The 26,592-nt window shown below is 44.0% G+C and overlaps 1 protein-coding gene across 1 annotated transcript; it reads left to right on the top strand.

The window, feature by feature from the left end:
* Positions 1 to 567: 567 nt before the first annotated feature.
* On the top strand, positions 568 to 7,856 carry LOC123055292 (probable serine/threonine-protein kinase BSK3). The gene is made up of 12 exons (XM_044479288.1): positions 568 to 750; positions 892 to 996; positions 1,340 to 1,560; positions 2,332 to 2,467; positions 2,902 to 3,035; positions 3,135 to 3,240; positions 4,294 to 4,379; positions 4,814 to 5,002; positions 5,345 to 5,509; positions 6,314 to 6,427; positions 6,679 to 6,966; positions 7,408 to 7,856. The coding sequence occupies exons 2-11, from the start codon at positions 909 to 911 to the stop codon at positions 6,922 to 6,924; spliced, it is 1,485 nt and encodes a 494-aa protein (XP_044335223.1). The 5' UTR covers positions 568 to 750; positions 892 to 908; the 3' UTR covers positions 6,925 to 6,966; positions 7,408 to 7,856.
* The last annotated feature ends 18,736 nt before the right edge of the window (positions 7,857 to 26,592 follow it).

The raw sequence follows: 26,592 nt of genomic DNA, 5'->3' as shown, positions 1-26,592 counted from the left end.
GCTGTAGAGAATTCAACCTAAACAGGAATTTAAAATATTTGAACTAGAAGTATCACGCTCCGACGAAATATGACCCAAGAGAGGACCACCATGGAGTCTCACTCAAATGAAGAAATATCATTTCTATTTCTTTCTTTCAAATAATGATGAAGTGGATAAATAAGTCCATCTGGGAAGAAAAATATCTCTTGAACATTTAAATTGCAATTTAAAATTTAGCATGAATATTCGTTGAATCGAAGAGACCCTCTTTGGCTAGCAGTAGTATAGGAAGAAAAGCAGCGTGGGGTGGGGGCTTCCCAGGGCGGTGGTCACCAGCGGCCTCGCCGTGCCGATTTAGGCGGCCATTTATTTACTGTAGTTAGCAGTAATTAATTTAATTACTCTCCCAGTAGTGGAGCAAGTACCATGTCAACTTGTTACACTAATTTTTTTACCGCGCGGTTAGACCCCGGGCCCACATCCCAGCGGCACGCAGTACAGGCATGTCGGTATAAAACTAGTACTAGTACTAAAAACCCATTAATAAACTGCAGCATTAGCGAATAATACCACCCCCACCCCCCACCCCCACCCCAGCACAGCAAGGTGGTGAGAGGAGAGGAGAGCCGAGAGAGAGGCGAGGGGCGAGAGGGAGCGAGCGAGAGCCGAGAGAGATCCAATCCAATCCAGCCCAGTCCCCTCCCCCGCCTCCGCCTCCGCCGCGCCGCTTCGATTCGCTCCGGTTCCGCGCTTGCTTTCTCAGGCGAGGTAAGCTCCGGCCTCGTCTGCTATGCTGCTGCCTGCGGCCCGCTCGGCCTTGGCTCGCTTCCGCGCTCAGATCCGCGTGCGCGCGGGTCCCGCCGCCGACGACCTCCCCGGTTCTCAGGCTGCTCGCTGCTCTGCTTGCAGGTTCGGCGGCGATCGGAATGGGCGCGCGGGTGTCCAAGGCCACCTCCTGCTGCTGCCTCCGCGGCCAGCTCCACGGCAGCACCCGCCTCGACGACCCCGGCTCCGGTGCGTGCCTACTGCCGCTCGCAATGCTCCATGCTCGCTTGCTACTAGCTCTCCTCCCGTGCTGCTCCGGTATTTTCCGCTCGCTATTTCGGGCGGCCGCCTTCCCCTTTTCCGGAGCCTGTCGGCTTCCGCGATTTTCGCTCCGCTTGCCCCCCGAGATTGCCGGCGGGGGCGGTTCTCCGATCGCGCGTGCGCCGCACCCATCCCCGCCGCATTTGGGGCGGTTGAGCCGAAGGGTTATTATTCGCCTCTGATTTGTTATTAGGTCTGCGGATTGGGCGGGCTTGCCAGATGGGTGGGGATTGCAGTAATCTGACTGACCGGGGCGGCTTTTGATGCGCAGAGGAGGACGAGCAGGGGGAGGCGTACGAGCTGCCGGCGTTCCAGGAGTACACCTTCGAGCAGCTGCGCCTGGCCACGGCCGGCTTCGCCGTGGAGAACATCGTGTCCGAGCATGGCGAGAAGGCGCCCAACGTCGTCTACAAGGGGAAGCTCGACGCCCAGCGCCGCATCGCCGTCAAGCGCTTCAATCGCTCCGCCTGGCCCGACCCGCGCCAGTTCCTGGTATATGCCTCCTGTCGCCTTCGCTTATCCTCTCTAGTAACAATGTGCGTCTGGTGGGTGTTGCTAATGCCTTGATGCCACTAGTTCGTTGCTGGTTAGTTATTGTGCCGCTTCCAATTTGAGAATGATGTCTCTTATCATGGAGGTTGTTGATTTCTACCTGCTCCTGACCTGCGATGATATGCACGCTTGTTAATTTACTTGTTTTGCTTTTGGATGGATTCTTATGATGGCTGGCAGATGAAAGGGTGGCATCTACCAACTGTCTGGCCAACATATTTTTCTTTTTGTACGATTATTAGATTCCAATGTTCAACCAGTGTGAGACAGCAATCAATCATTACCAGCCACTACTTGTCCCATACTCCCATCATTGTGTTCTACTAATGCTCTTGGCAAATCAACGATTCAGCATTTTTACAATCTCTATTGCGTTGCTATCATAATTTCCGTCAAAAATTCTAATCTATTTGACAAGGTTGTGTATTTTCTTACTGTACTAGGTCTACTCCTTGGTCCAGTGCTTTATATGACCCTTCTGCTATCAGTTATCTCACTTCTTTTTTTGGCTTTTAGGGTGATATCTTTATTTAGATGGCTAGTAATATGTAGAAGTTTTTGCTCTGTCTGTAGCAGGACAGTGGATGGCATTTTGTGTGTCAAAAGTCAAAACAAAATTCCTTTTGTTGATACATTTTTTGCTTGACCCATACAGTTCCAGTAATTTTCTAAGATTTGCCAATATCTTTTGGGGAAATAATTATGCTTCAGGAAGAAGCTAAATCAGTTGGTCAGCTCCGGAGCAAAAGGTTAGCAAATCTGCTTGGCTGTTGCTGCGAAGGTGACGAGAGATTGCTTGTTGCAGAGTACATGCCTAATGACACACTAGCAAAACACCTTTTCCACTGTGAGTCGCCTTGCATTTCCTGGTTGTAATTATGTTTAGTGCAGTTTTTTTATTGTTATCTATTGTTCTCAACCTATAAGCTTAAGTGCTCATAGGTTCATGATGTCGCATCTGTTAATGATTGGTCTCCGTTCATGTCTAAATTTTGCAAATGAATTTTGACAAGAAATTGTGCAGTTTGTTCATTTTCTAAACATTGTTCCTCATGACTGTTGGTAATTGTTACATAATGCATAGGAGTAATAAGATTATCTGTTCTAGACACATTAGGTTATGCAACTCAAACATTTCTTGGAAGATTCTCACACTTGTATTATGTCTAGTCTAGCTATCATTTAGGACCTTTAAGTGGACTGGGACCATCTGCACATTATCTTTAATGCCTTGCTTGATTAATGATGTAATATTTCTCCATTATTGTATGCATTTGACAGGGGAAACCCAAGCGATGAAATGGCCCATGAGATTAAGGGTTGTTCTCTATCTTGCTGAGGCTTTAGAATATTGCACCAGTAAGGGGCGTGCTCTCTACCATGATCTTAATGCCTACAGAGTTCTGTTTGATGATGTGAGTATCATGCAAGTTGTTTTACCAGCTTGGTAAACTTTGTTTATATGTGTGTTTGCTGTTGCATTGGTTGATTTATACATTGTTTACATGCTGCAGGATTGTAACCCTAGACTTTCATGCTTTGGCCTTATGAAGAACAGCCGGGATGGCAAAAGTTACAGTACCAATCTGGCATTTACTCCTCCCGAATACATGAGAACTGGTCGGTTCCTCTTTATGTTGCTAAAACCCTATAGCTTGCTTTTACGTAGCAGTCCCTGGATGATCTTCGTAGAATCTTTCTTGTCAGACCACATTGGCACTGAACTTTCTCGCGAAGTTGCTATGTTCTAATGATGTACTCCCTCCGTCCGGGTTTATTGGGCCCCTTAGCCAAAACTCAAAGACCAAGGCAAAAAGTTAATGCTAATAATGCATGCTTAGCAACAGCCAATCAAATCGGCCAGCGGTTTTGCATGCAGTCGGCTCGACGATTCATATTTGCATGCAGCCAATGCAATGCTAGTGCCGCATTTATTGCCTGCAGTTCGTGTTTGCATGCCGTTTAAAACACCCAAGCTCGACCAATCGAGCGCATAAGCACCGCCGGTGATTGAGGCGAAACAAATGCGTACGACCAGCGCCCTTACAAAATCGGACACGGCTGATTTGCTCACGGGCCTAATAAACCTGGACGGAGGTAGTAGTTGTAATGTTGTATAGTTGGAGATTATACCTTGAGTTTTTTTCTGCATGTGCATTGTACAGTGGGGTGGATTCAGCTTCCCTAACACTATTACGTTATGTCATAGTATAGCACTGTTTTCATAACACCCTACATTAGATTCTCAGAATGTTTTTTGCACCCTAATGGTTTGATCTGTGAAGTAAAATATACTCAGTAGTTGTTAATTTTAACTGGCATGGCTTACAATATGATCTGTACCATGAATGTACCTTGAGATCTTCACATGTTGTGATAATTGTAAGAGGAGAGGATCTGCATAGGTCTCAAGGTTGCAATTCATGGTTGAGATAGTGTGTGCAGTCACCCCTTCATGATAGAGGATATTGACAGTTTGCCCTTTTTACAGAACCTAGGTTCAATGCTAGCTTCACAACCAAGCATTTTAACTTTTTTGAAGATTATATAATGTTTCATTTAACTATGTATAAACACTTGACTGCTCCCAAAAATAACACATTGTCATTTCTTACACCACAGTTCGCCTCTAACATCACCGTGACACTTTCCTGTTTACTCTTTTACTTGCAGGACGTATAACACCTGAAAGTGTCATATATAGCTTTGGCACCTTGCTACTGGACGTTCTTAGTGGGAAGCATATTCCTCCGAGCCATGTAACAACTTTGAGCTTTAGTTCTTCCACATCATTTTCTATCTTACTTTTACTTGGCAATTGGCATCATTATACATTTATTATACTTTGAGCTTCTTCGGCACCATTATACATTTATTGTTTTATTTACTGCTATAGTATGTCATGCGTGTGAAGCAATGTGAGACTATTTCTTGTATGAAGATATTGACCTGCCCTCACTATCTCCACTGAACAATGTGAAGAACTTAAATACAAGTCCTTATCTCCATGAACTTGCATGCCAGAAATGGATTGACTGTCTGGGATCTTTAAACTAAGTATAGGAAAACAACACTTTAGTAACAGGATAAAAATAATAATTTCCTAGAACAATGGCTAGAACTTGACTTTGCACCAAATAGTTGTTTATATCTTCATTTTACCAGACTAACTGATGCTAGTTAATATCTGCAGGCCCTTGACCTGATTCGAGATCGGAACTTTAGCATGCTTACAGACTCGTGTTTAGAGGGCCAATTTTCAAATGAGGAAGGAACAGAACTGGTACGATTAGCTTCAAGATGCCTGCACTATGAACCCCGAGAACGGCCGAATGTAAGATCTATGGTTCAAGCATTGGCTCCTCTTCAGAAAGATGTTGAGGTGAACTTTCCTTACTCTGTCTAGAACAAATGAATTCAAGTTATCTTCCTCTAAAGTTTAGTGCGAAAATGCCACCAGGGGTTTTGGTATGTGTATTGTGCTATTTAGTCCTTGTCTTCAAATAAGCATTTCCATCTCCCAGCTTTATAATCTTTTCTGGCAGTTTTCTTAGCCTGACAGTATAATACATATCATGGATAAAAAAAGTCAGTAGCACCTCATAAATTTAGTGTGAAAAAGTAGATATGGCGAACGCCAACTTATTAGTTATCTGGCTCCCGATCAACATTGGACATAAAGTATATAATGTTATAACTGCAGTGGTGTCAATCTGTTTTGTAGACTCCATCTTACGAACTGATGGATATGCCCCAAGCCGGTGCATCATCTGTCCAATCATTGCCTCTTTCTCCTCTTGCTGATGCTTGTTCCAGAAAGGATCTGACAGCAATACATGAAATTCTAGAAAAGACAGGGTACAAGGATGATGAGGGAACAGCAAATGAGGTAACTAATAAAATCATCAATACTTTTATGTGTGCACTTTATATTTTGATCCAAAATATAATATCACATATCTTTCGGGAGAAGTTTTAGTGTAAGACCTCTTCTGGTGGCATGCGAAATGCATTTTGGTTGATTGGATTGAAGTATATCACATACTCCCTCTGTTCATCAATATAAGACGTTTTAGAGACTCTAAAACATTGTATATTGATGAACAGAGGGGGTATCTTTTAGCGAGAAGTTATAGTGTTTGACATCTTTCCATGACCATATATTCCTAAATAAACAGGCCTCTTGCCTAACTAGATAATATTCTATATGTATTTGTCTTATCCCTAATCTGATCCCTTTTTTGCATGTGTATGCTAGCTGAGTCCCTAGCCTATGTCTTTCTTATGCAACATTTGTTAAGAAGCATATGAAAACGTAAAACTAGTCTGACACCACCATTATTTCAGAACTGGAATTGTATCCTGTAAATAATTTTGGATAATCTTTGTATTTGTACATTTTGAAGAAGAGGAATGTCAAAACCTTCAAAAATACCCCCTTTTTCTTGTAAGGCATGTTTTAAGAACAGCCATAGATTTGGGGAGGAGTCTAAGATTCCCAGCCTCGCTTTGGATACATTCTCTTGCCTAATCTTGTAAATGTAGTCTTCTTTTTTCTTCCTCTGTACAATCCTTTCCTTAAGCCCTATGTACACACGCCTGTATATATACTCTTGTACTTATAATAAAATTTGTTTAACTGAAACTGTTAAAATTGCTTTGCTGTTACATGATCTTTGTCCCCTTGCTGCAGCTCTCATTTCAGATGTGGACCAATCAAATGCAAGATACATTAACCTCAAAGAAGAAGGGTGACAGTGCATTTCGGCAAAAGGATTTTACTACTGCTATTGACTGTTACTCCCAGGTTGCTTTCACTTCTCAATTTCTTTTCTTCTTTTATACAAGCTGACATGTTGCAAGAGTCTCATGTTGAAATGTAACTGTATCATTCCACAATTTCCATTGGCTCTCCTAAAGTTCAAAAGCACTAATAGTAACATCAATTCCGGGGCGGGCTATGAAGTGATCTGAAATTATTGTAGATCCGTTGACTTTCCTAAAAGGGCTATGAACCAATGTTGACTCTGTTCATTGCTGTTGATTTGTGACATGCAGTTCATTGAAGTCGGTACGATGGTTTCCCCCACCATATATGCTCGGCGTTGCCTATCTTATCTGATGAATGACATGGCAGAACAGGCTCTCAGTGATGCAATGCAAGCGCTAGTAATATCTCCGACATGGCCGACAGCATTTTACCTTCAAGCTGCAGCCTTGCTTTCTTTAGACATGGAGAATGAAGCTCAAGATGCTCTCAAGGATGGTTGTGCCCAAGAGACAAGTAGCAGCAGCGGACGATGAATATGAACTGATTTCTTGTCTAGGAAATGCACATAATTCCAGGTATTGTCTTTTACCAAATCTTGTTACTGTTGTAAATTTGTAGTACTTCCCTTAATTTCAGTGTTCGGGGGATCAAACATGGGGTCATGACTAGTATGTCAGTTTTGATAGTTTGGGTTGTCCCAAGGATTTCTGAACATGTTTGTGCAATATGCAGTTCGTATTGATACATTGTGGATCATGCAAATCAAATACAGAATCCAATTTAGATTGGTACACCTTATTTATTTATTTTTACTATAAATGTCATTAGCTGGTGAAGCGTTTCAAATATCATTGTTATCACTTGGAAGTTGAAACAATGATATGCAACCAGGAATACTTTTGTCTTGAGTTTGTTTGCTGAAGATATTCTATGAACAGCGGATACTAAAAAGAGACACCCTAATATTACTTGATATGTTATTAAGTAATGTCCTCATTATTGTGCTTGTGGCCCAGGTGCTCGCTTGAACAAAATCATTTGGAATGGAAGAAGCAGCTGTTGTTCATCTGTCAACTTTGGCGGCCAAGTGTTCTTTGAACTTCTTATGATTTGCGTGCGCGAAACTACGTCGTCCCTCATCCGTATGTAAATATGGAACAAAGCGACAACAGAGACCAGGAAAGAGATGCCATATACATTGAAGGGTGAACAAGCCCCGTAGACAGGAATTTTTTTGTGGAAGCGAAAAGTCTGTCTTGGTTCCTCCCACTGAAAAAGGGAGAAAAAAAGAGATTGTTGATGTACATTATTTGTAAACCTGTACAGTTTTTCGTTTTCGGAGCAGGATCACCTTCGGCTGAATAGTTGCCAAAAATTCTCGGTTTCTATTACTACGATTTCCAACTGTTGCAATACTTTGGGGGTGTAGTCGTCTCCTTTGTAAGCTTATCAGCTTGTGATTTTATTTTCTGGTGCCGCCGGCCCATAATTTTGCGTGTTGTTTAGCATTTCGGGGCCGGAACAGATGCCGTATATTTGCACTGGCCTGTAAAAATTATATAGGCGGCCCGCAAAACCACCGCTTCCGCCGCTATATACGGGGAGGGGGCGTATTAGGGTTCCGTCTCGGATCGATTTTGCCTCTCTCCGCCCAATCCTCTTCCCCTCCAGCGAGCTCATTCGGAAATCTCCTCCGGAGCGCATATCATGTTGAGAGAAGGTCGCAGACGCGGCGGCCGCCGCGCAAGCGCGGCCGGCAGCTCCAGCCAGCCTGCCGTGGAGGCGCGACGCTTGGCGCAGATGCGCAACCGCAGCGCCCTCTCTTGCAGCAGCGGGAACTCCACAAGGCGTTGTGGCAGTCGAGGAAGGCTCTCCGCGAGACGGAGGTCGCGCACTTCGCTATGAAGGAGGCGCTGGACACCGGCGAAGAGGGCGGCACACGCAAATACGAGCTCGCCTACACCATATACCGCTCCACCCGCGAGTTCTACCTCGGCTTGAAGTCATGAGCCACCACCGGCCCTTCATATAGTTTCTAGTTTAAATGTAAGTTTAGTTTGTTTGTAATGAACTCCGGCGAGGTCCGGACTATCTACTATGCAGCGGGAACTTGTTTTAGTTGAAGTTTTTAAATTTGCCGTATCAGATACGGTTTCTGTTCCATGTCGGGAATAAACTGCGTGCAAAATCAATTTAGGGCGAATCGTAAGTCGGTTTTGTGGTGGAGGTGATTTAGCACATCTGCTAGAGATGCTCCTTGTAAATAATGTCGTGACCATGTCGACCAGGTCCTCAAAAAGTCTAAAGTTCAGTGTTCAAAAGTTCAGGGAAAATCAGAGTAGGGACTTCGTCGTTTTGTTGTTGTGGGGAAGGAAAATTCCCTGCTCCCGACCTCAAATGCTCCTTGATGAACAGAAAAATAAAAAAGGTAACAATTTTGTTTTTTTTGGTAAACTTTAACAAATGTTTTATGTGCTTGCAAAATTTATCATGAAAATGACATTCCTGAAAGTCGTGGCAAAAAAACTAAGTTGATTCTCCAAAATTTCTATTTTTGAAAGTATTTTGGAGTGCTGAATTTGCTTTTTCTTTTGCCATGACTTCCATGAATGTCAATTCGTGCTGAAAATTGTCAAGCAAACAAAACATTCGGTAAAGTTGGATTTTTTATAGAATTTATAGAATTTTTTTTGTTTTATTGTTCATCCCAAGCTCATTTGAGCTCAAGAGTAGATGAGGACTTTCGCTTAATTGTTGTGATTATGCTCATCTTAAACAATTGTTTGGTAAATCCCCCTAAAAGCAATTGTTTGGTTAATTATACATGAATTCATGAATTATGGCAGAGAGGTGAGCTATGTATGAGGGGATGAAGCTACACTCAGAAGGACAATATTTCTTTGACAGAGTTAAAAACACACTCGAGAGGTTCCCATTATGAGGTTTGTTCAGTCCCTTGTGCAGTTGTGCTTTCTGCCGTAGCTCTAGAATCATCGGGCTTGCAACTTCTGCGATGTGTCAAAGATACTAGAGGCCAACGCGCGCTTTGCCGCGCCGTTCTTCACTCATGGGATTAATTCTTTTATATCTAGTAGAGTTCCACGGCTGGTTGTTTTATTTGGATTTTATCAATGTTGTCTTGTGTTCTAATTACATTATGAAGGTGTTTTTTCATTTGTATATCGTGTCGGGTTTTTGTTGGAGACAATATTTCCAAGAGGAGAATGAAGTATTTTGGTGTGTCGTTGTGGTGTCTTTACACGTGTCAGTCTTGGTGCCAGTTGGTGGTGGTCGTTTGAGCCTCTTGAGAGGTCCTATCCACGCTAAAATCGTGGAATTGCTGCTATAACACTCACATGGATCGGCCCATGAGCTCTCGCTCGCTTAGTTTGACTCCCTATTCCTCTCAGTCGGTTAACTTTTTTTCGCTCGCCCCACTGCTCGCTCAAAAAATGGACTATTTTTTTAAAAATAAATAGGTTAGTTTAATTAAAATATGTTCAAGGATTTTTGAAAAATATGTGAATTTACAAAACCATGAATTGTAGAAAATGTTTATGAATTTAAAATATATTCATAAATTTAAAAACATTTGCAAATTAAACAAGTTTCAAATTTTAAAAATGTTCGCAAACTTTAAAAACATCCGTGAACTTCAAAATACTCACGAATGTAATAAATATTAATGAAGCTAAAAATACAAATTATTTTTTTCTTTTTAATGTTCATAAATTTTAATAAACGCTCATAACTAAAACCTGTAAGAAAATAAAGAGAGAAGGGGAAATAAAACTAAACAACGGACAACCTTACATGCGGGTCCCACAACGACCCCACAAACCCTGAAGCACCAGAGCGCTTCAAATCGTGGGAGCTTAGTATCTCTATGAATTAGCCCAAAGAGAGCTAGGGGGAACGGTGAAGGCCAAAAACGAACTAGTACGTAGATCATCCCAGACACAATATCGGGTATGGTGGGAGGCATGATGGTGATGGCTTTGGCATGATGGCGATGCATGTCTCATTTGGAGGCGTCGGAAACCCTAGCGGCCATGAAGATCATATCACATTTGCCCTGCCTTCACGCGCACTGTCATTCCGCTCTCTGCTGCTGCCACCGACGATCTCATTCCTTCCATCGTGTGCACGGTTGTACGGGAGAGTAGGCTTCCGGAACCTGTCATTTGCGATCCTGCATCGGGAGAAGGGTGATTAGGTTTTTGGCAATGTTCAAAAATGCGGAAAGCGGAAGCGAAGCGGAAAGCCATAACTTAGAGCAATGGGCACTTATGCACAACTTAAACGCGCTTAAGCGTTTTTTGAAATTGGCTAGAATTTGCCAGATTTTGAATAATATACACAAGAAAAATAGGAAACATGGCACATGGGTAATTGAAACAGCATCTAAAATACAATTCGCACCATAGCACATACACATCACGCTCACAAAGCAAATAAAATAACAACTAAAATGAACTTTAGTTCAAAAAGACATACCTAATAGAGATCATGTGGCCAGAATATGAAGGAAATAGTTCCCGAATAGAGCCTAATTATAAGATAAATAGCATATTGCCATTACTGCACAAGGCAGACAAGCCAAAGTAGTTCAAAAACAGCCAAATTTTGGCTAAATTAAAAAAAAACGCTTAATCAATCGCTTAGGGCAAAAACAAAACATTTTGCCATCGCTCAGCGCTTAAGCGTTACTTAAAAACACTTTCTTGAACACTGTTTTCGGAGAGTGCATCCTACGCGACTACTCGCCGTTGTTCCTCTTTATCCACTACTTCATCTACGTCCTCGTCGCCTTCATGATCAACATGTCCACCGAAGCTGAGACGCTCGCTGCCGACAAGATGGACGCCACCGCTGCCGTAGCTTCCACCTAGCCGACTCGAGGGTATAACGTGTTTACTCCGCTCCTGTTTATTTTTATGTTAGCCGTACTAGGTATTTATGTGGATATTTCTGCTATATGCCTTGTACGCGCTTACGTGATTAGATATCAGTATGGAATTAATACTGTCAACGTCATGATCATGATTTATTTCTGGATTAGATCAATCAAAAGAATTGCTAATGTACTCAATGATCCAAAAACCTAGTATTTGTAGGCAATTTTAAATTCATGGCTTTGCTGCCGAGCAATGCTTCGGTACACCCCCCTCACAAAACGTATAAAGGGGAGTATGGACTTTTCACAAATTATACTCGCTTTCCTATGTATACGCTGTAGGTTCGTATAATACCCGGCGAACAACCCTCCCTCATGGGCTCAGCCCATTTAGGGGTTGTCAAGATCAATACGGATGCAGCGTTTTTTTTTGCGGATTCCGACAAGGTGGGTGCTGGCGGCGTGGCGCGCTCCAGTACTGCCTTACTTGGCGCTTGGAGTAAACCCCATCCGGGGGTTTCTGATCCGTTCATTGGTGAGACGACGGCGTTGCGCGATGGGGTGATATTTGAAAACCTGCCCTGATTCTCACATGTGATCATGAAAACAGATTGCCTGGAGATTGTTAATCTCTGGAAAACTCAGCACTATAGCTTGTCCATGGTGGCACCAGTATTATTAGAAATTGGAGAGCTAGCTTCCTCTTTTTCTTCTTTTGATATTCAACATGTAAACTGATAAGCCAATGTACCAGCCCATCTTTGTACAAAACATGCATGCAATTTGACGGTTACTGAAAGTTGGACTGGTTCTGGACCCTCTTTCCTGCTCACCAGCTTGCTAGCTGATGATGCCAGGAGTTCGTTCGTTGAATAAAGCTCTCTGATTGGAATGCAAAAAAAGCCCATTTAGTTTTTTTAGTTTTAATCATCAAAAATAATGTCCTCGTCTGGATTCGAACTACAGCCCTCACGCAATACGTGTAACCACACAAACAATCTGGGATAGCATATCTAATTTGCCTAATAACCTTGTTTTCCTGTTCTTGTTCGAGAGACATAACGCCAAGAAAAAAACACAGCACCTTCACCCTTTGGTTTATGTTTCTTTCTTTTTTTGCACGGTTTTTGTTAGCGTTTCTAGTTTTCCTGTTTTGTTCATAAAATACAAATATTTGTTTTTTGAGGATTATACATAAATTTCAAAAAAAAATGTTCATGCCTTTCAAACTTGCTCAGGATGTCAAAACACGAACAGTTTTTTATAAAAGAACAAAATTTTAAACACGACATTTTTTTGAAAAACAGTAACAATTTTGGAATTTCAGAAAAACAGAAAAATATGGAAAAATTTGAATTCTGAAAAATTAAGTTTATGAGAAATAGAAACAATAAATAGAATAAACAAAAATTCAAAGAAGACAAAAAAATAAACAAGAGAGAAGATAAAAAAGAAAAAACACGGTTCACGACCTCCGAGAAGGTCCCAAAACCGGGAAAAAATGGCTGGGAAGCCGAGGTTCCCAAAACCGAGAAAACCTTTTTGCAAATTTCCTTAGTGAACTTTTTTTTCAAAAATTTGTGAAAATTTTCAAATCCATGAATATTTTGTAAAAAATTGATGAACTTTTTTCAAACCCGTGAGCTCTTGGACCGGGCCCACACGCGCCCGACAGGAGCAATGTCGTCGCCTAGTTAGGCCAAGGCCTAAGCGTTTTATTTTCTTTTCTATTTTTCATTTCATTTCTTATTTTTGTTAATTCATTTTTCTCTTTTTAATAACATATACAAGTTTTAATTAACTTTTAAACTAATGATTTTAAATTACTTTTTCTATAATTTTTTATTAAATGCTTTTAAAAAACACTTATTGTTTTCAACTTTATTCCTTTGTATTTATTTGTTGGCATCATTTCAAGGATGTCCAAAAAACACCATGTTCAACTGAGTTTATTCGGTAAGGTTAGAACGGTTCGTCTGAGCGCACGTTATTTTCCAATATCCTTGAAATAGCCCCAATTTCCCCAACAAAAAAGAAGAAGAAATGGACCCAATTTTTTCCATGGCCTTTTATTAGCAATTCAAGGCACCATGCCAAGTTGATTTGGTTTTCGACAAATTCTGCATTTTCTGGAGTTTTCTTAGTAAAAGAAGACCGATAAAATGGTCAAACATGTCGCAACTTGCATACGGTGGCGGACATTGTTAAACCTAGCATGGTTGCCTACCATGGGCATGCCCATCCGGGTGCACCCTCCATTGAACATGATCTAGCTTTGATTTTTTTAAATGACCCCAACTTTTGCAGGCAGACGGGATGCCCATGGTAAGGATCCATGCCAGGTTCGAACGATTTCCGACAAAATATGCAAGTTGCGACACGTCCGGCCATTTATCTGCCTTTTTTAATCAAGGGAACTCCAGAAAAGATCAAATTTGTCGAAAACCAAAACAACTTGGCATGGTGCGTTTAATCGGTCATATAAGATCGTGGAAAGATTTGAGGTGAGTTAATGGATGCCGCAAAAACATGCTCTCAAATGGACCCTTGTCGCCTACCCGAATACCCTCTGTTGAACATGATATATTTTTGGACATGCATGAAATGACCCCAACCTTTTCCAGTAGGCCGGCATGCCCATGGTAGGCATCCATGCTATGTTTGAATGAATTTCCCACACCATGTGCATGGTGTGTCACGTCCGGCCATTTATCAACCATTTTTCACCGAGAAAACTCTAGAAAATGCAAGAATCATCAAAAACTTAAACAACTTGACATGATGCCTTGATTTGATCATAGAAGGAGGTGGAAAAAATTAGGCCATTTGAAGGATGTTGAGAAACAACGTACCCTCAGGTAGAGCCTTCTAGCCAACCCGAACACCCTCCATTAAACATGGTATATTTTTGGACATTCTTAAAATGACCCCAACCTTTTCAAGCACGTGGGCATGAACATGGTAGTCATTCGTGCCAGGTCTGAACGATTTCTGACACCGTATGCAAGTTGTGACACGTCCGCCCATTTATCGGACGTTTTTGACCAAGAAAACTCTGAAAAATGCAAAACTTGTCAAAACCAAAACAACTTGGCATGGTGCCTTGAATTGGTCATACAAGGCATGAAAAAAAATTGGGGCCATTTCAAGCATGCCGGGAAACGACGTGCTCTTAGACGGAGCCATCTCGCCTACTCGAACACCTTTGTTGCTCATGGTCTAAGTTTATCTTTTTCCATCTTTTGTAGTGCGTCAAATATAACGCTAAAAAGAAAGACTTTGGTTTTCCTTTTCAACCGGGCTGGTTTTTTCTTCGGTTTTTACATGAGTTTTTATATTATTTTGTTTTTCTTGTCTTTTTCCTGTTTCTTTTATTGATTTTGAAAAAAGTTTATCAAAATTTCAAAAGTTTATCGATTTTGAAGAAAAGTTCATTGATTTAGAAACAAAGTTCGTTATTTTTATAAAAAAGTTCAACAAATTTCAAAAAGAAATCGCCTATTTGCGAAACAGTTCATGAATTTGTGAAGAAAACAGATCAATTTTGGGAAAAAAGTTCACTGATTTGGATGAGAAAATCAAGAATTTGAAATTTTGCCGTCATTTTTGAAGAAAAATCACGAATTATAAAAAGATCACGCATTTAAGAAACAAAAATGAAAAGGAAAAATCAAACAGAAAGTGTTGCGCTGTTCCAGTGTTCTATTTGAAGCATTAAAAAATGTATTTAACACCTGAGGTCCGGTTGCCCAGTTGGTTAGTGCGGCTTTGCTAATTCCTGCAGGACCTAGGTTCGAATCCTGCAGCACACACCATATACATAAAAAGTTTATAAAGTATATGACTATCATGCTCTTACTTATAAAGTGGTAGAGGCAAATCTTGTTAAATTTCAGGGAAACGTTTAGGAACGGCGCGCCGGCCAAACCATCGCGCCGGTTGCCTCTGTCGCAACTCGCAAGCCTGATCTTCTGTTTTTTGCTGGTCACTCGTTCTTCGCATGGACCCACCTTCTCCCCTCCACCAGCCAGCCTTTTGGCTGCAGTGCAATGCGCGCCGCCGTCACCATCTCGTCAATGGAGTGCTACCGGAGGCGTTTGCTCTGCAGGCCTTGTCCGATGCTGCTCGGAGGGGCTGCGCGCGGCCACGACTGCAATGGGAAACTTTGCCGGTACTGCGTGGCGGCGGCCATGTTTAGCGGCCGCGCCACTCGTCGCTGTTTGTCTTTGACAAACGCGCTTGTATGCATCTCCACCTCTCCGTACAGGGCTCGGCAAGCGCCGGAGCTGCAACCCGCGGCGCGTTTTTACTACTAACCGTGGTCGCCGGTGCTGGAAAAGAAGACCACGCCGGCACTTTTTCCCTACAGCCCATAGAGCAAAGTTGCAACCTCTGTTGTGTTTTGCTACAACCAGCAAATCCATAGCTGGAACCAGTAATTGGTTTTGCTGCATCGTTTGGTTTGTTTTCTGCGGCGGCGACAGCGGCCGTCCTCATTTGTTGCACCGGACTAGGAATAAGCTTCTACCGCTGAGCTTTTTTGCTACCACGACGACTGGCAAAAGCAGGGACCACGAGGTGGTTTGCAAACAAGCGAGTTGTTCCAGTAGAAACTCTGAGCTGGAACCAGCTTCTGGTTTTGCTACAACGGACAAAATCCAGAGCTGGAACCGGCATGTGATTTTGCTGCATCCATCATGGCGGAGCTGTGACCGGTGACGGCGGCAAGATTTTTTTGCTGCAACCGTCTTATGATTTTGCTACTATCGGTGAGTGATTTTGCTACATCCATCATGGCGGAGTCGCGACCCGCGACGACGGCGATGACGAATTTGCTGCAACTGTCGTTCTTTTTTGCTACGACCGGCGTTTTTTTCTGCTACATCCATGAACGACGTTGAATCTTTGCCATTGCTGACACAACCCCGGGCAGCGAGCTTCGACAGCGAGGGGGCGGCGACGGCGCATCAGGGTGCTGCAACCATGGAGCTCGCCGGCGAGCTGCTGCCGTCGCCACTGGAGCTGCTACCACGGGTGGATGCGGCTACATGCGTGGAGCCGACGAGAAGTGTAGGCGACAAGCGGCGGCGAGGGCAGCGACCGGCGGTGAGGGAAGACGAGGAGGCGAGGCGGTCGGCGCGCGTGGGAGCGGCACTGCTTTTCCTCTCGTTTTCCTGTGCAGAGGTTAACGACGAAGAGGACAGGGACATATCTAACTTTTTTTTGACTGTGGGGACAAATCTAACGGCTGTACGTACAGATCAAACGGCTACGGGCAGACTGGCCGAACAATTCGGCCGGTGCGCCGGCGCCCAGCAGTGGCCTAAATTTCATTCCACCACACCTGGTTTTTTTCATCCTCGTTCCACCTGGTTTTCTCAGCGATCGATGCCTCCAGGTGGCGAGTGACACCTCCAGGAGCGAAAAAAACCCTACGAAAAAAAACCTACTACCATAAAATCCACGAGCGAGGCCTGCACCCATAGCCAGCCGCCCTCGCACCCATCGCCAGAACCACGCCAGCCGCCTACATCCCTTAGCCGCCGCCCTCGCACCGATCCCTCGCGCTTCGCCGCCGCCAATCCCTTCGCCGCCGCCGATCTCGTCGCTACAATCCGCTTGAGGTCGACATAAACGACGTCCTAGCCGGTATCGATCCCTTTGCCACCGCCGAGATCCTGGAGGAGCCGCCGCCATCGATCCCTTTGCCGCCGCCGAGATCCTGGAGGAGCCGCCGCCATCGATCCCTTTGCCGCCGCAGAGATCCTGGAGGATCCGCCGCCACCGTCGAGATCCTGGAGGAGCCGCCGCCACCGCCGCCTTCATTGCGGACCTCCAGGACGCCGTGCGTTTCCTTGAATCGTCGTCCCGCGATCTGGTCGGTGATGTGGGCGCTGCCATGGAGATAAACCTCGAGTGGTGTTCAAGTTCGCCGAACGGCATGCTCAGCGACAGCGAGTAGCTGCACGTCCAAGCCGGTGAGGTGCTCGGGTGGAGCCTGATAGACCTTGCGGATCGAGTAGGTCAGATCATCGGTGGTCCTACCTTCTATTTGTCTAGACGAGCTCGCGTCAGTTGCCATGGTGGAGGGGCAACGGCGTGAGCGCGAGTGTGCGTGGATGGCGGCGGTGGTTGAGCTTCCCGTCGTATCGCGCTAACCCTAGATCGGTAGGGATGTAGGTGGGGTTCTGGACGCACGGTGAATCTCGTGTCGCGTGCTGCCGGCTCCCCCACCCCTTTATATAGCACGACGACAGGGGTTCACCAACCATGGTTTGGTTGGGCGCCCCCGATCAGGGCGCGAGTCAAGGGCCCGTCGAGCCGTTGGGCTCGATCGGGGAGAGATCAACCTAACATTCTCCCCCTTGATCTCAACTTTACTTTTAACCTTATACTTTCTAGTTTATTTGTTTCATCACATATTGGTACATAGAACATGTTTCATCGTCATAGCTCAATTGCCGATAGAATCAGACAGCCACAACGTACCTTTCTATTTTGAAACAAATTCTTTAACCTTGGGCCTTTTTATTGTCCGAAAATCTTAGACTATACCATAAAACCCATGTCGACTGTGTGTTCTCCGAACACACTAGGCGGTAAGCTTTTAATAAGCAGATCTTCAAACACTTGTCTATTGCTTTTATACTTCAAGCATTTCTACATATTTCCGGACTTTCTCCTTTACAACGCATAACTCCGTGTCAGTGTGTTTGGCATCAACACTTGACTCGTTGCCATAGGAGCGAAAAACTTAAAATGGTTATCACTGTTGTCAACCATTATCAACTCCGGGTACAGGTCTACTTAACCATTTTCCTGTCCCTCAGCCTCATATCAAGCTATAACATGTCTATGCATCATATTGATGATAATTATTTCATTCTTTGGAGCTTCTCCACACAAAAAACTCCAAGTGTGAAAGTTAGCGACAATTGTGGATTTCGCTATACATTTCACAAGTTCTGTCTTTGTACTCACAATCTTTTGAGAGCACTTATTTCTTTCAGCATGAGGCTGATATCCTTGACTCCATTCCAGTGATCTATATATGGACTGGACATTGCCAAAACAACCCGGATACGTGAACTGTGTCAGGGTAATATATTGAGCTTCCAACAGCTGAAGCATATGGTACCATATCCGTTTTCAATCTTTTCTCATCAACTTTTGGAACACCATAGTTTCCAGTTCCATTACCCTTGACTATAAGAACAAGTGTAGGTTTTCTCGCATGCATACTGTAGAGACCTTTCTTAGCATGTCCATGCGACATTCCTAATACCCAATTTTATTCTTTTCTTGATGAATCTCAATATTTATAACGAGAGACACTCTACCGAGAATATTCTTTTGAACTTTGAGGACAAGAACTTCTTTTCTCCTCCTGCAGTAGATTAACATCACCACTAGCAAGTAGGACGTCATCCACATGCACAAGATTAGGAAATGAATTTCCCATTCTATAACTTTGCATGAATACAATTGTCCTCCCATTTTTTTAACCCAAAATAACATCTGATTCTTTTAACTTTAAATGCCACGGTCTAGAGACTTGCTCTAGTCCATAAAAAACTTCTTTACTTTCATCTGATGTAACTCAGATCATGATGTCGATCATGATGTGCCACTAACACTCATTGTAATCTATTCATTCTCTTTGCACAAAATCTTTCTATTTAAGTCATGCTTTACACCTTTACATATTTCCTCTGGAGTCACATTGAACTTGTATACCCTTTACAACCTACTATTTTGGCTCCATTGGAAATTACTTATGAGTCCCAAACATCGTCGGGAGTCACCAATTTTATTTCATCTCACATAGTCTCTTATCATTTAGACAAACATACACTTCTCAAAGCTTGATTGAGCGCTTTAAACGAGGTGGAATCAACCTCCATATGATTTTCACTAACATAGACTTTATAGTAATCAGAAGTATCTGATTTTCTCATTCCTTGAGACCATCTGTGTCTCTGGTACTGGCACTTCTTTCATATGGGGATGCTGTTGCTCTGTCATTGCCAAGAGGCAAATTAATTGTATAGTCTTTCATTTTCAAGAGGCAATAGGTTTTACAGGGACCTTTATCACAAGATCCATGTTTACTCATTCCTCCTTCATAGAGCTAACAACAGGTGTTGTATAGGTCATACAGCATGCTCCCCCAGATACAATCTATTCGAGTCTTAGGTATTTTCATACCATGCTCCCCCAGATTACTCCATCTTCACTAAAATTGGGTTATCTTTAAACTTTATTATTTGGGTTTATTCTGTTAAAACTTTCTTCTTTATGGCACTTTAAGCAGCATCTTAGTATTCCTTAGTCTGCTTTTGAAACTGTAAAAGATCCAGGAATACAACTATTTCTTTTCTTTAGGGGTATAATTATGACCGTCGTACTCCCCCAGACGATCACATTCTTTATTAATGGATCACTTTAGATGCATAATGTGCATCACATTATCTAAAGTATAGGGGAGTTTTATCATTCTTAGTTTATTTCATATTTCTTTCTCCCCCTCGAAATGTGGCAAGAACTTTTCTGCCAGAATTTCGAAAAATCATTCATAACTCTTGTGAATTGAGGAAACTTAGATTATCTACTTCATTTATATGATTACTTCATACAAATGAAGTTATCTGTTAACTGGTATGGGAGTACTTTTTCCTCATTCCATTTCAGAAACTCAACATGGTTCTTTATCATTAGTACTTTTTCAAGTCACACTTGCATATCATTCTTATCTTAGGTTCGTCTGTAACTTTTATTCTCTTTGGATTTATTGAGTGCTTAATGACCGTAACACATAAGGTGTACGGTCGATACTAGGAAAGCACAATAGCTACTCCATACTTTTCTCCCAGAGTGGGACACATTAAAAGCACATGAGTCATCATGTCTTTCTCCTGTCATATAGGATAAGTCTGAGAAAATTTCTACAGCCATACGGGTTACGCAGGGATTTTCCCAGACTTTTCCTGCCATGCGGATTTTATCATAATCATCTTTTCCCGCCATGCGGATAATTCCCTGTAAGGGACATAAATGTCAGAATTGGCTCTTTTGACTGCATATTCAATCATCAAATTTAGGAATAACTCCGAATGCTCTTTGACATACATGCTTGATCCGACGTTGGTCAAATTAAACACACATGTTGCTTGTTTCAACTCAAATCGTGTTGACTGAAAAATCTTCTTCATAGAGAGTACATGAAAGACATTCGTCAACCAAGACTTTCAATGATCTATCTCTTTTCTTTTGAGGCCATTCTTTAGAGAGAACATACCCCCTCACGTTATGACATTTCTTGGTCATCTTTCGGGTCACAAGTACCCAGCCATTCGCTTTCACGAATGAAGGCATGGAAAACTTTTAGTCTGAGAAAAATTAGCTAATAATCAATGATAATGAGCATAAAAATAACCCCATGTTGATCTGGTTAAAAAATATGCACATTAAACTTTTAAAACTTTCTTTTATATTCTAAATCACCGTTGGGCAGAATTGGCATACAACATCATCCTTCTACATTAATTCCATATCACCGTTGGGCGGAAATGGAAATAATGCATATAACTCATAAACAATGTGATGATACTATAAACTTTCTTTCATAGTATGTCTATCAAACAACTTTGCTAAGAAATAACCATCATCATCAACTTTATTGCAGCGGGAACAAGAAATATACATTTCTCTGGTTCAAGAGCATTTCTTGATCTTTATCTGTTCTCTGAAAATTTTGATACAAAATTTATCAGAGATTTAAGCTTTGAACATAAGACTCATAGAATTATAATATTGTCATCATCAACATTGGTCAAAAAATAATAATACCATAATTAAACTTTAATCAAATAATAGCAGAAGCTATTTGAATCTGATTTCACCCACAAGTGAAAAAACTTTTCTCAAAAACTGTTCATCCAATTAATTTTCCGGTTGGTTCCAATTTAATTGGAGGATAAAACTGTTACTTTCTTTGTAAAAGAGCACTATTAATTATTTACGCAGCGGAAAAACATGAATAAAAAAACACGAACTTTTTACTTTTTATAGAAACTTTTCTTTGACTAAATAAAAATTCATGAAATTTATTATTTTCTTTATAAATTCACGAACATTTTTTTCTGTAAATTTTCTATTTTCATTTTTTCAGAAACTTTTCTATTTTCTATTTTCTAAACAAAAAGTTTCGTTGGGAAAACAATTTGCATAGAAAATCTATATGAAATTTGCCCAAAACTGGACCAAAAATTATTACTTCAGCTTCTGGAAAAAAGAAAACCAGAAAAAACAGACGAAAACTCGGCCTGGCCCGCGGTCTTTACTGCGCGCGGCAGCTGGCCTGCTGGCCTGGTCCGCCACGCGCCCTCCTTTTTTTTCTTCTGCCCAGGGCGCGCGGCCTCCTCCTGTGGCTGAAAACGGCCCACGGCCCGGTCGGGGCGCTCGCGTGGCTGCCGCCGCCCTCCACTTTCGGCCCAAAAGCCCGTGGCCTGGCTGGGGATCGCAGCGTGGCTGTCGGATCAAATCCGACGGACCAGCACGCTGATCGGGCGATCAAAACGGCTCAGCCGTCGGGGTTGGCAACCCTAGCCCATTTCTCCCCCGGCCCGCAACCGCTTTTCTCGTTCTCTCCGCACCCGCCGGCGCGGCAGCTTCTAGCAGTCTGACACGCCGCCGGCGAGCCGGCGACGGCGTCCGACGCCCCCGTGCCGCGCGGAGCTGCTCCAGCCCCCTTTCCCCCTCCATTTTTCTCTGCTAACCACCGTCCACTCCTCCTCTGTCCATTGCGCTGTGCTACGGTGGAGCAAACGGCGGGATGCAGAGGCGCCGTGGCCTTCCCCCTCGCCGGCTGCGCGCCCCCCTTGCGGTGAGCGCGCCGCCGTCGAGCGGTTTGGCTGCGGTGTACTTTGCTCCTCGCAGGGTTGTTCTTCGTCCGAACGGCTCGGCTTGCCGATGCCCGTTCGGATCGAGAGGAACCGGCGCGGCCTTGCGGCGGCGCACTTTGCCGGCGAGCACGAGGCCCTCTCCGGTGAGATCTTTGCCTTGTCACTTTAGGGTTCTTTGGGGAAGGGAAACAATTCTGTGATTTGCACCGAAGATCCTAAACCAAACCTGTCTGATACCATTGATAGACCTTGCGGATCGAGTAGGTCAGATCATTGGTTGTCCTACCTTCTGTTTGTCCAGACGAGCTCGCATCAGTTGCCATGGAGGAGGGGCAACGACGTGAGCGCGAGTGTGCGTGGGTGGCGGTGGTGGTTGAGCTTCCCGTCGTATCACGCTAACCCTAGATCGGTAGGGGTGTAAGTGGGGTTCTGGACGCACGGTGAATCTCGTGTCGCGTGCTACCGGCTCCCCCACCCCTTTATATAGCGCGGCGACAGGGGCCCACCAACCATGGTTTGGTTGGGCACCCCCGATCAGGGCGTGAGTCAAGGGCCCGTCGAGCCGTTGGGCTCGATCGGGGAAAGATCAACCTAACAGAGCCAGCGCATGCAGACCGTGCTGGACGTGGAAGACGGGCTCAATTACCTACACAACTTCTCCCTACGTGCACAAGAATCTCAAGAGCAATAATGTCCTCCTCGATGCATGCTTCCGGAGTGAATTGCAAAAAACTACCACATTTGGGGCATCGTTTGTGGAAAACCACCAGGTCACTAATCTTTTGCAAAAATCACCGCGGATTCGGTAAACATTTTGCAAATAGCACTGATCAGGTGATTTGGCTCATTTGATCACTTTCTGACAAGTGGGACCAGATTGTAAGGAGCTGACTTGGCATAACATTCACACACACACCCTTAAATCTAAAAAGAAAAAGCAATCAACCCCTCCCTCCGTTCGCTGCCTGCAGGACGCCTCCGTGGCCGCTCCGCCCGTTCAGCCGGCGGCATGCTGCCTCAACGGCGAGCCACCGCGCCGCCACCTTTGATCTCCATCACCACGCCGCGCTCGCCGCCTGCTGTAGACCGAGCAGCACATCCCCTCCTTCTCCCGTCTCCTACTCTCTGCAGCATCCATGCCCCCGGACGCGATGTGCCGCCGCTTCTGCAATGAGCCGGCCGCCGTGGTCGTTTCCGTCAACTACCGTCGCGCGCCCGAGCACCGGTTCCCCGCCATGGGACTCGTCCTCGAGGAACCCCGCAGCACGGTCGTGACCCAGTGCGTGCTGGAGGTGTACCGCTTATCCCGCGCAGAGCGTGATGCAGAAAGGAAGGGACTTTGCCGTCCGGGTGTAGCTAGCCTACCTCGGAGTGCCACTGGAGGGGGTCGGCGACGCCGAGGATGTACTCGACCATGGAGGTGCCGTCGGGGCGGGCGTGGGTGAGGGTGGAGCCGTACGCGCAGCAGAAGTCCACCGGCGGGAGGAGGTCGCGGAGCGGGCCGGCCAGCTCCAGGCCCCTTGCGGCCGCCGCCTCCATCTGGCCGCGCCGGGCTGCACGGAGGAGGAGGTGCCGGAGCAGGAGCAGGAGCAGATGGGCGGGCGGGCGGTGGAGGCCGGCGTCGATTTTGGAGCAGAGGGGCGGAGGGGCAGAAGGGCGGAGGATCTGGGCAAGGGGAACGGCGCGCCGTCTGGCGGCTAACCGGGCGGGGGAACAGCGGCGGCACCTCCAGGGTCTGATTGCTTTTTCTTTTTACAATTCAGGGGTGTGTCTGTCAAAACTTTGCCAAGTCAGCTCCTTACAATCTGGTCCCACTTGTCAGAAAGTGATCAAATGAGCCAAATCACCTGATCAGTGCTATTTGCAAAATGTTTACCGAATCCGCGGTGAGTTTTGCAAAAGATTATTGACCTGGTGGTTTTCCGCAAACGATGCCCCAAATGTGGTGGTTTTTTGCAATTCACTCCATGCTTCCGTGAAGCTCTCAAACTTGAGCCTCGCGCTCGCGATCACCACGGACACCGAGGAAGATGCCCTGTGGATGACCCGGCAATGTAAGTTAACAGCTGCTGCCAAACTTTCTGAAAAATTCAGTTTCGTAAGAGGAGCTGTCAAAGTTCAGTTTCGCCAGTTAGGATTTTCTTCAGTTAGTGAGATACGCCAAGCTGCGAGTCCCCTGTTCATTGTCTTCTACCTTGCTTGAGTTTGAGTCGGGGCTGACAGACATCACGTGAGTTTGAATTGGGGCTGATAGGATGTAGTGGGCACGCTGAACACACGCAGGAGAGCAACGGCGAGCGATGGGGCACACACACACACGCATGCTGCACACGGCGACCATGGTGTCAACCCCGACCACGCTGTGCAGGTCCCTCGGTCCTGACCGAGTTTTTGCCTCGCCGGTCCAGTCCGGTCCAAAAGGCGGGCTCGATCAGGGACCAGACCGTGTCCACCCTTAGTTGTTGGAGCAATCACCTCCTGGTTCACGCTCGATGGCGTGCGGCACCACCGCCGACCGCGACCCAGCCATCTCCAGGATGTTTTCGTGCGGGCCTCGGCTGGGAGAACTAATGACATGGGAACCGCGGAGGGCCTTAGCGTGGGCCGCTGCAATGTCTTCATTCCCGTACTAGTATTGTTTCAATGTCTACCCATCATCTACTCATCTGCAGGTGTTCTTTTGTTGTAATTTCCGGAACCTATTTTTGTTAATGACCGAGAGGATGGATGCTATTAGGGTTGCTAGGAAACAGATTTTTTGAGTTATTTATATTGTTCCCTATTGTACTACATCAATCTATCATAATTCTTGGTTATGTTTCATCAGTTTGTTTGTTCATGCAGGTATTGGAGAATTAAGATGGCTATTATGCAGCTGAATATATCCGTATGCAAGGCTAGCTATGCATGATCCATTGATATCCTAACGTCCTAAGCACATGTGGAATTTACTACATTGTTTCATGCATGGACAGCAAGAGAAAATGAAGGCTCGGGAGACTCTGACTGTGTATATATTGACTCTATTCATGTAAAGGTTAGTTTGTTGGCTTGTACTTATTATGTGGTAGAGGAGATTATAACTAGGTTAGATTACCTGATTTTCTCACTATTGAAGGCTAAAACATATTAGATGCACATAATGATCCTTCATTTTGTTGTACCAGTTAAGTTCTTGTCCCTCAGATGATCTAGGCATGCTCTAGCGCTTGTGTCGCTTCGATTCATTAGGGGCATATGCACAAGATAAACCGAATAATCATCTTCTCCATTATTTGATTTTGCTTTGTTTGTGCCAGTGGAAAATAAATTTACTGGACATACACTTATCGATTGCTTCTTTAAAGTAACTTGAACTTTACTTGATTTTGCCCTTACCTCGATTAGTGAAGACTAACTATTCTTTTGTACATTATACTTGTCGGCTTGTCGCCCTTGAAGTGTTTCAAAGGTATTTGTAAGTTGAAATTTTTGAGAAGTTCCAAGTATCGGAAGAAAATCTTGTGATGTCAATCAACCTTACAAAAGTACCACAAGTGGTAACGATAGGAGAATGATATTTTGCTTTATGTTAGTTTTGTACTAAATGTATTCCTTTCTTAAAAGTTAAAACCCCCGCCTTCAAAGAGATCTAAATAGTATGGAAAAGCAGGCAAATTATGTAGCTATTTGGGTCTACTCTCTCATTATAACTAGAATCCAAATCCTCTTTGCATTTATGTAGGTTTTTTTTTTCTCACCATGGTATTACTATATTGAATCTTAAAGGAACCACACTAGCTACATCTGTGTAGGAACTTTAGTAGCGATGTGTGCATACTCTGCCACGTAAGAGTGTGGAGGAATTATTATTTTTATTCACCCAACTCTGCTATTTTCCTTTTGTCTATACAGGTGATCTAATTTTAATCTTGTGATTTTCTTTGCTTCGGCTGTGCTCATGTCTGAATTTGCATGGAGCCAGGTCATCAGGACTGAATTTTAGGCTGCTGCGGCACAAAACACGGGAGCCCATAGGAGAACAAAACAGCTTTAAAAGTTGCTTTATTTTTTTCACCTAAATTGGGTTTTCCATGTGTTTCATCTCAAAAAGATTATTTTGTTTTATGGTTGAAGAGTAAAGAGACATGCATTGTGTGTCTTTCAATATTTGTCATACAAAAATTAGTACATCATCATTTCTCGCGGTAGCCGGTAGAACTGTTTCATTTGTAAATCAGACATAATATGACATCGTCTTTCGCGATACAGGGTATTTTCGTATACTTGCTAAGATTTTTTTTAAAAGAATGAAGCAAATGGTAAAGCGAGATGACGAACATTTGAAATAGCGGTAATGCCAGAAAAATGTGGTACAAAGGGAGTGAAGGTGGAGGAAAAATATGTGCGTCGAGAAAAGA

The sequence above is a fragment of the Triticum aestivum genome, chromosome 2D (genome assembly GCF_018294505.1).
Source record: "Triticum aestivum cultivar Chinese Spring chromosome 2D, IWGSC CS RefSeq v2.1, whole genome shotgun sequence".
Lineage (NCBI taxonomy): Eukaryota > Viridiplantae > Streptophyta > Magnoliopsida > Poales > Poaceae > Triticum > Triticum aestivum.
The sequence above is the reverse complement of the archived record's forward strand: the minus strand, read 5'-3'. Positions and strand labels throughout refer to the sequence as shown.

What these genes read in the sequence shown, in the direction of transcription:
- LOC123055292 (XM_044479288.1), top strand. Translation starts at nt 909, where the DNA reads ATGGGCGCGCGGGTGTCCAAGGCCACCTCCTGCTGCTGCCTCCGCGGC. An exon ending in ACAGAGTTCTGTTTGATGAT is followed by an intron (nt 3,036 to 3,134) that starts GTGAGTATCATG and finishes TACATGCTGCAG; the next exon opens with GATTGTAACCCTAGACTTTC. An exon ending in TCCCGAATACATGAGAACTG is followed by an intron (nt 3,241 to 4,293) that starts GTCGGTTCCTCT and finishes TTTTACTTGCAG; the next exon opens with GACGTATAACACCTGAAAGT.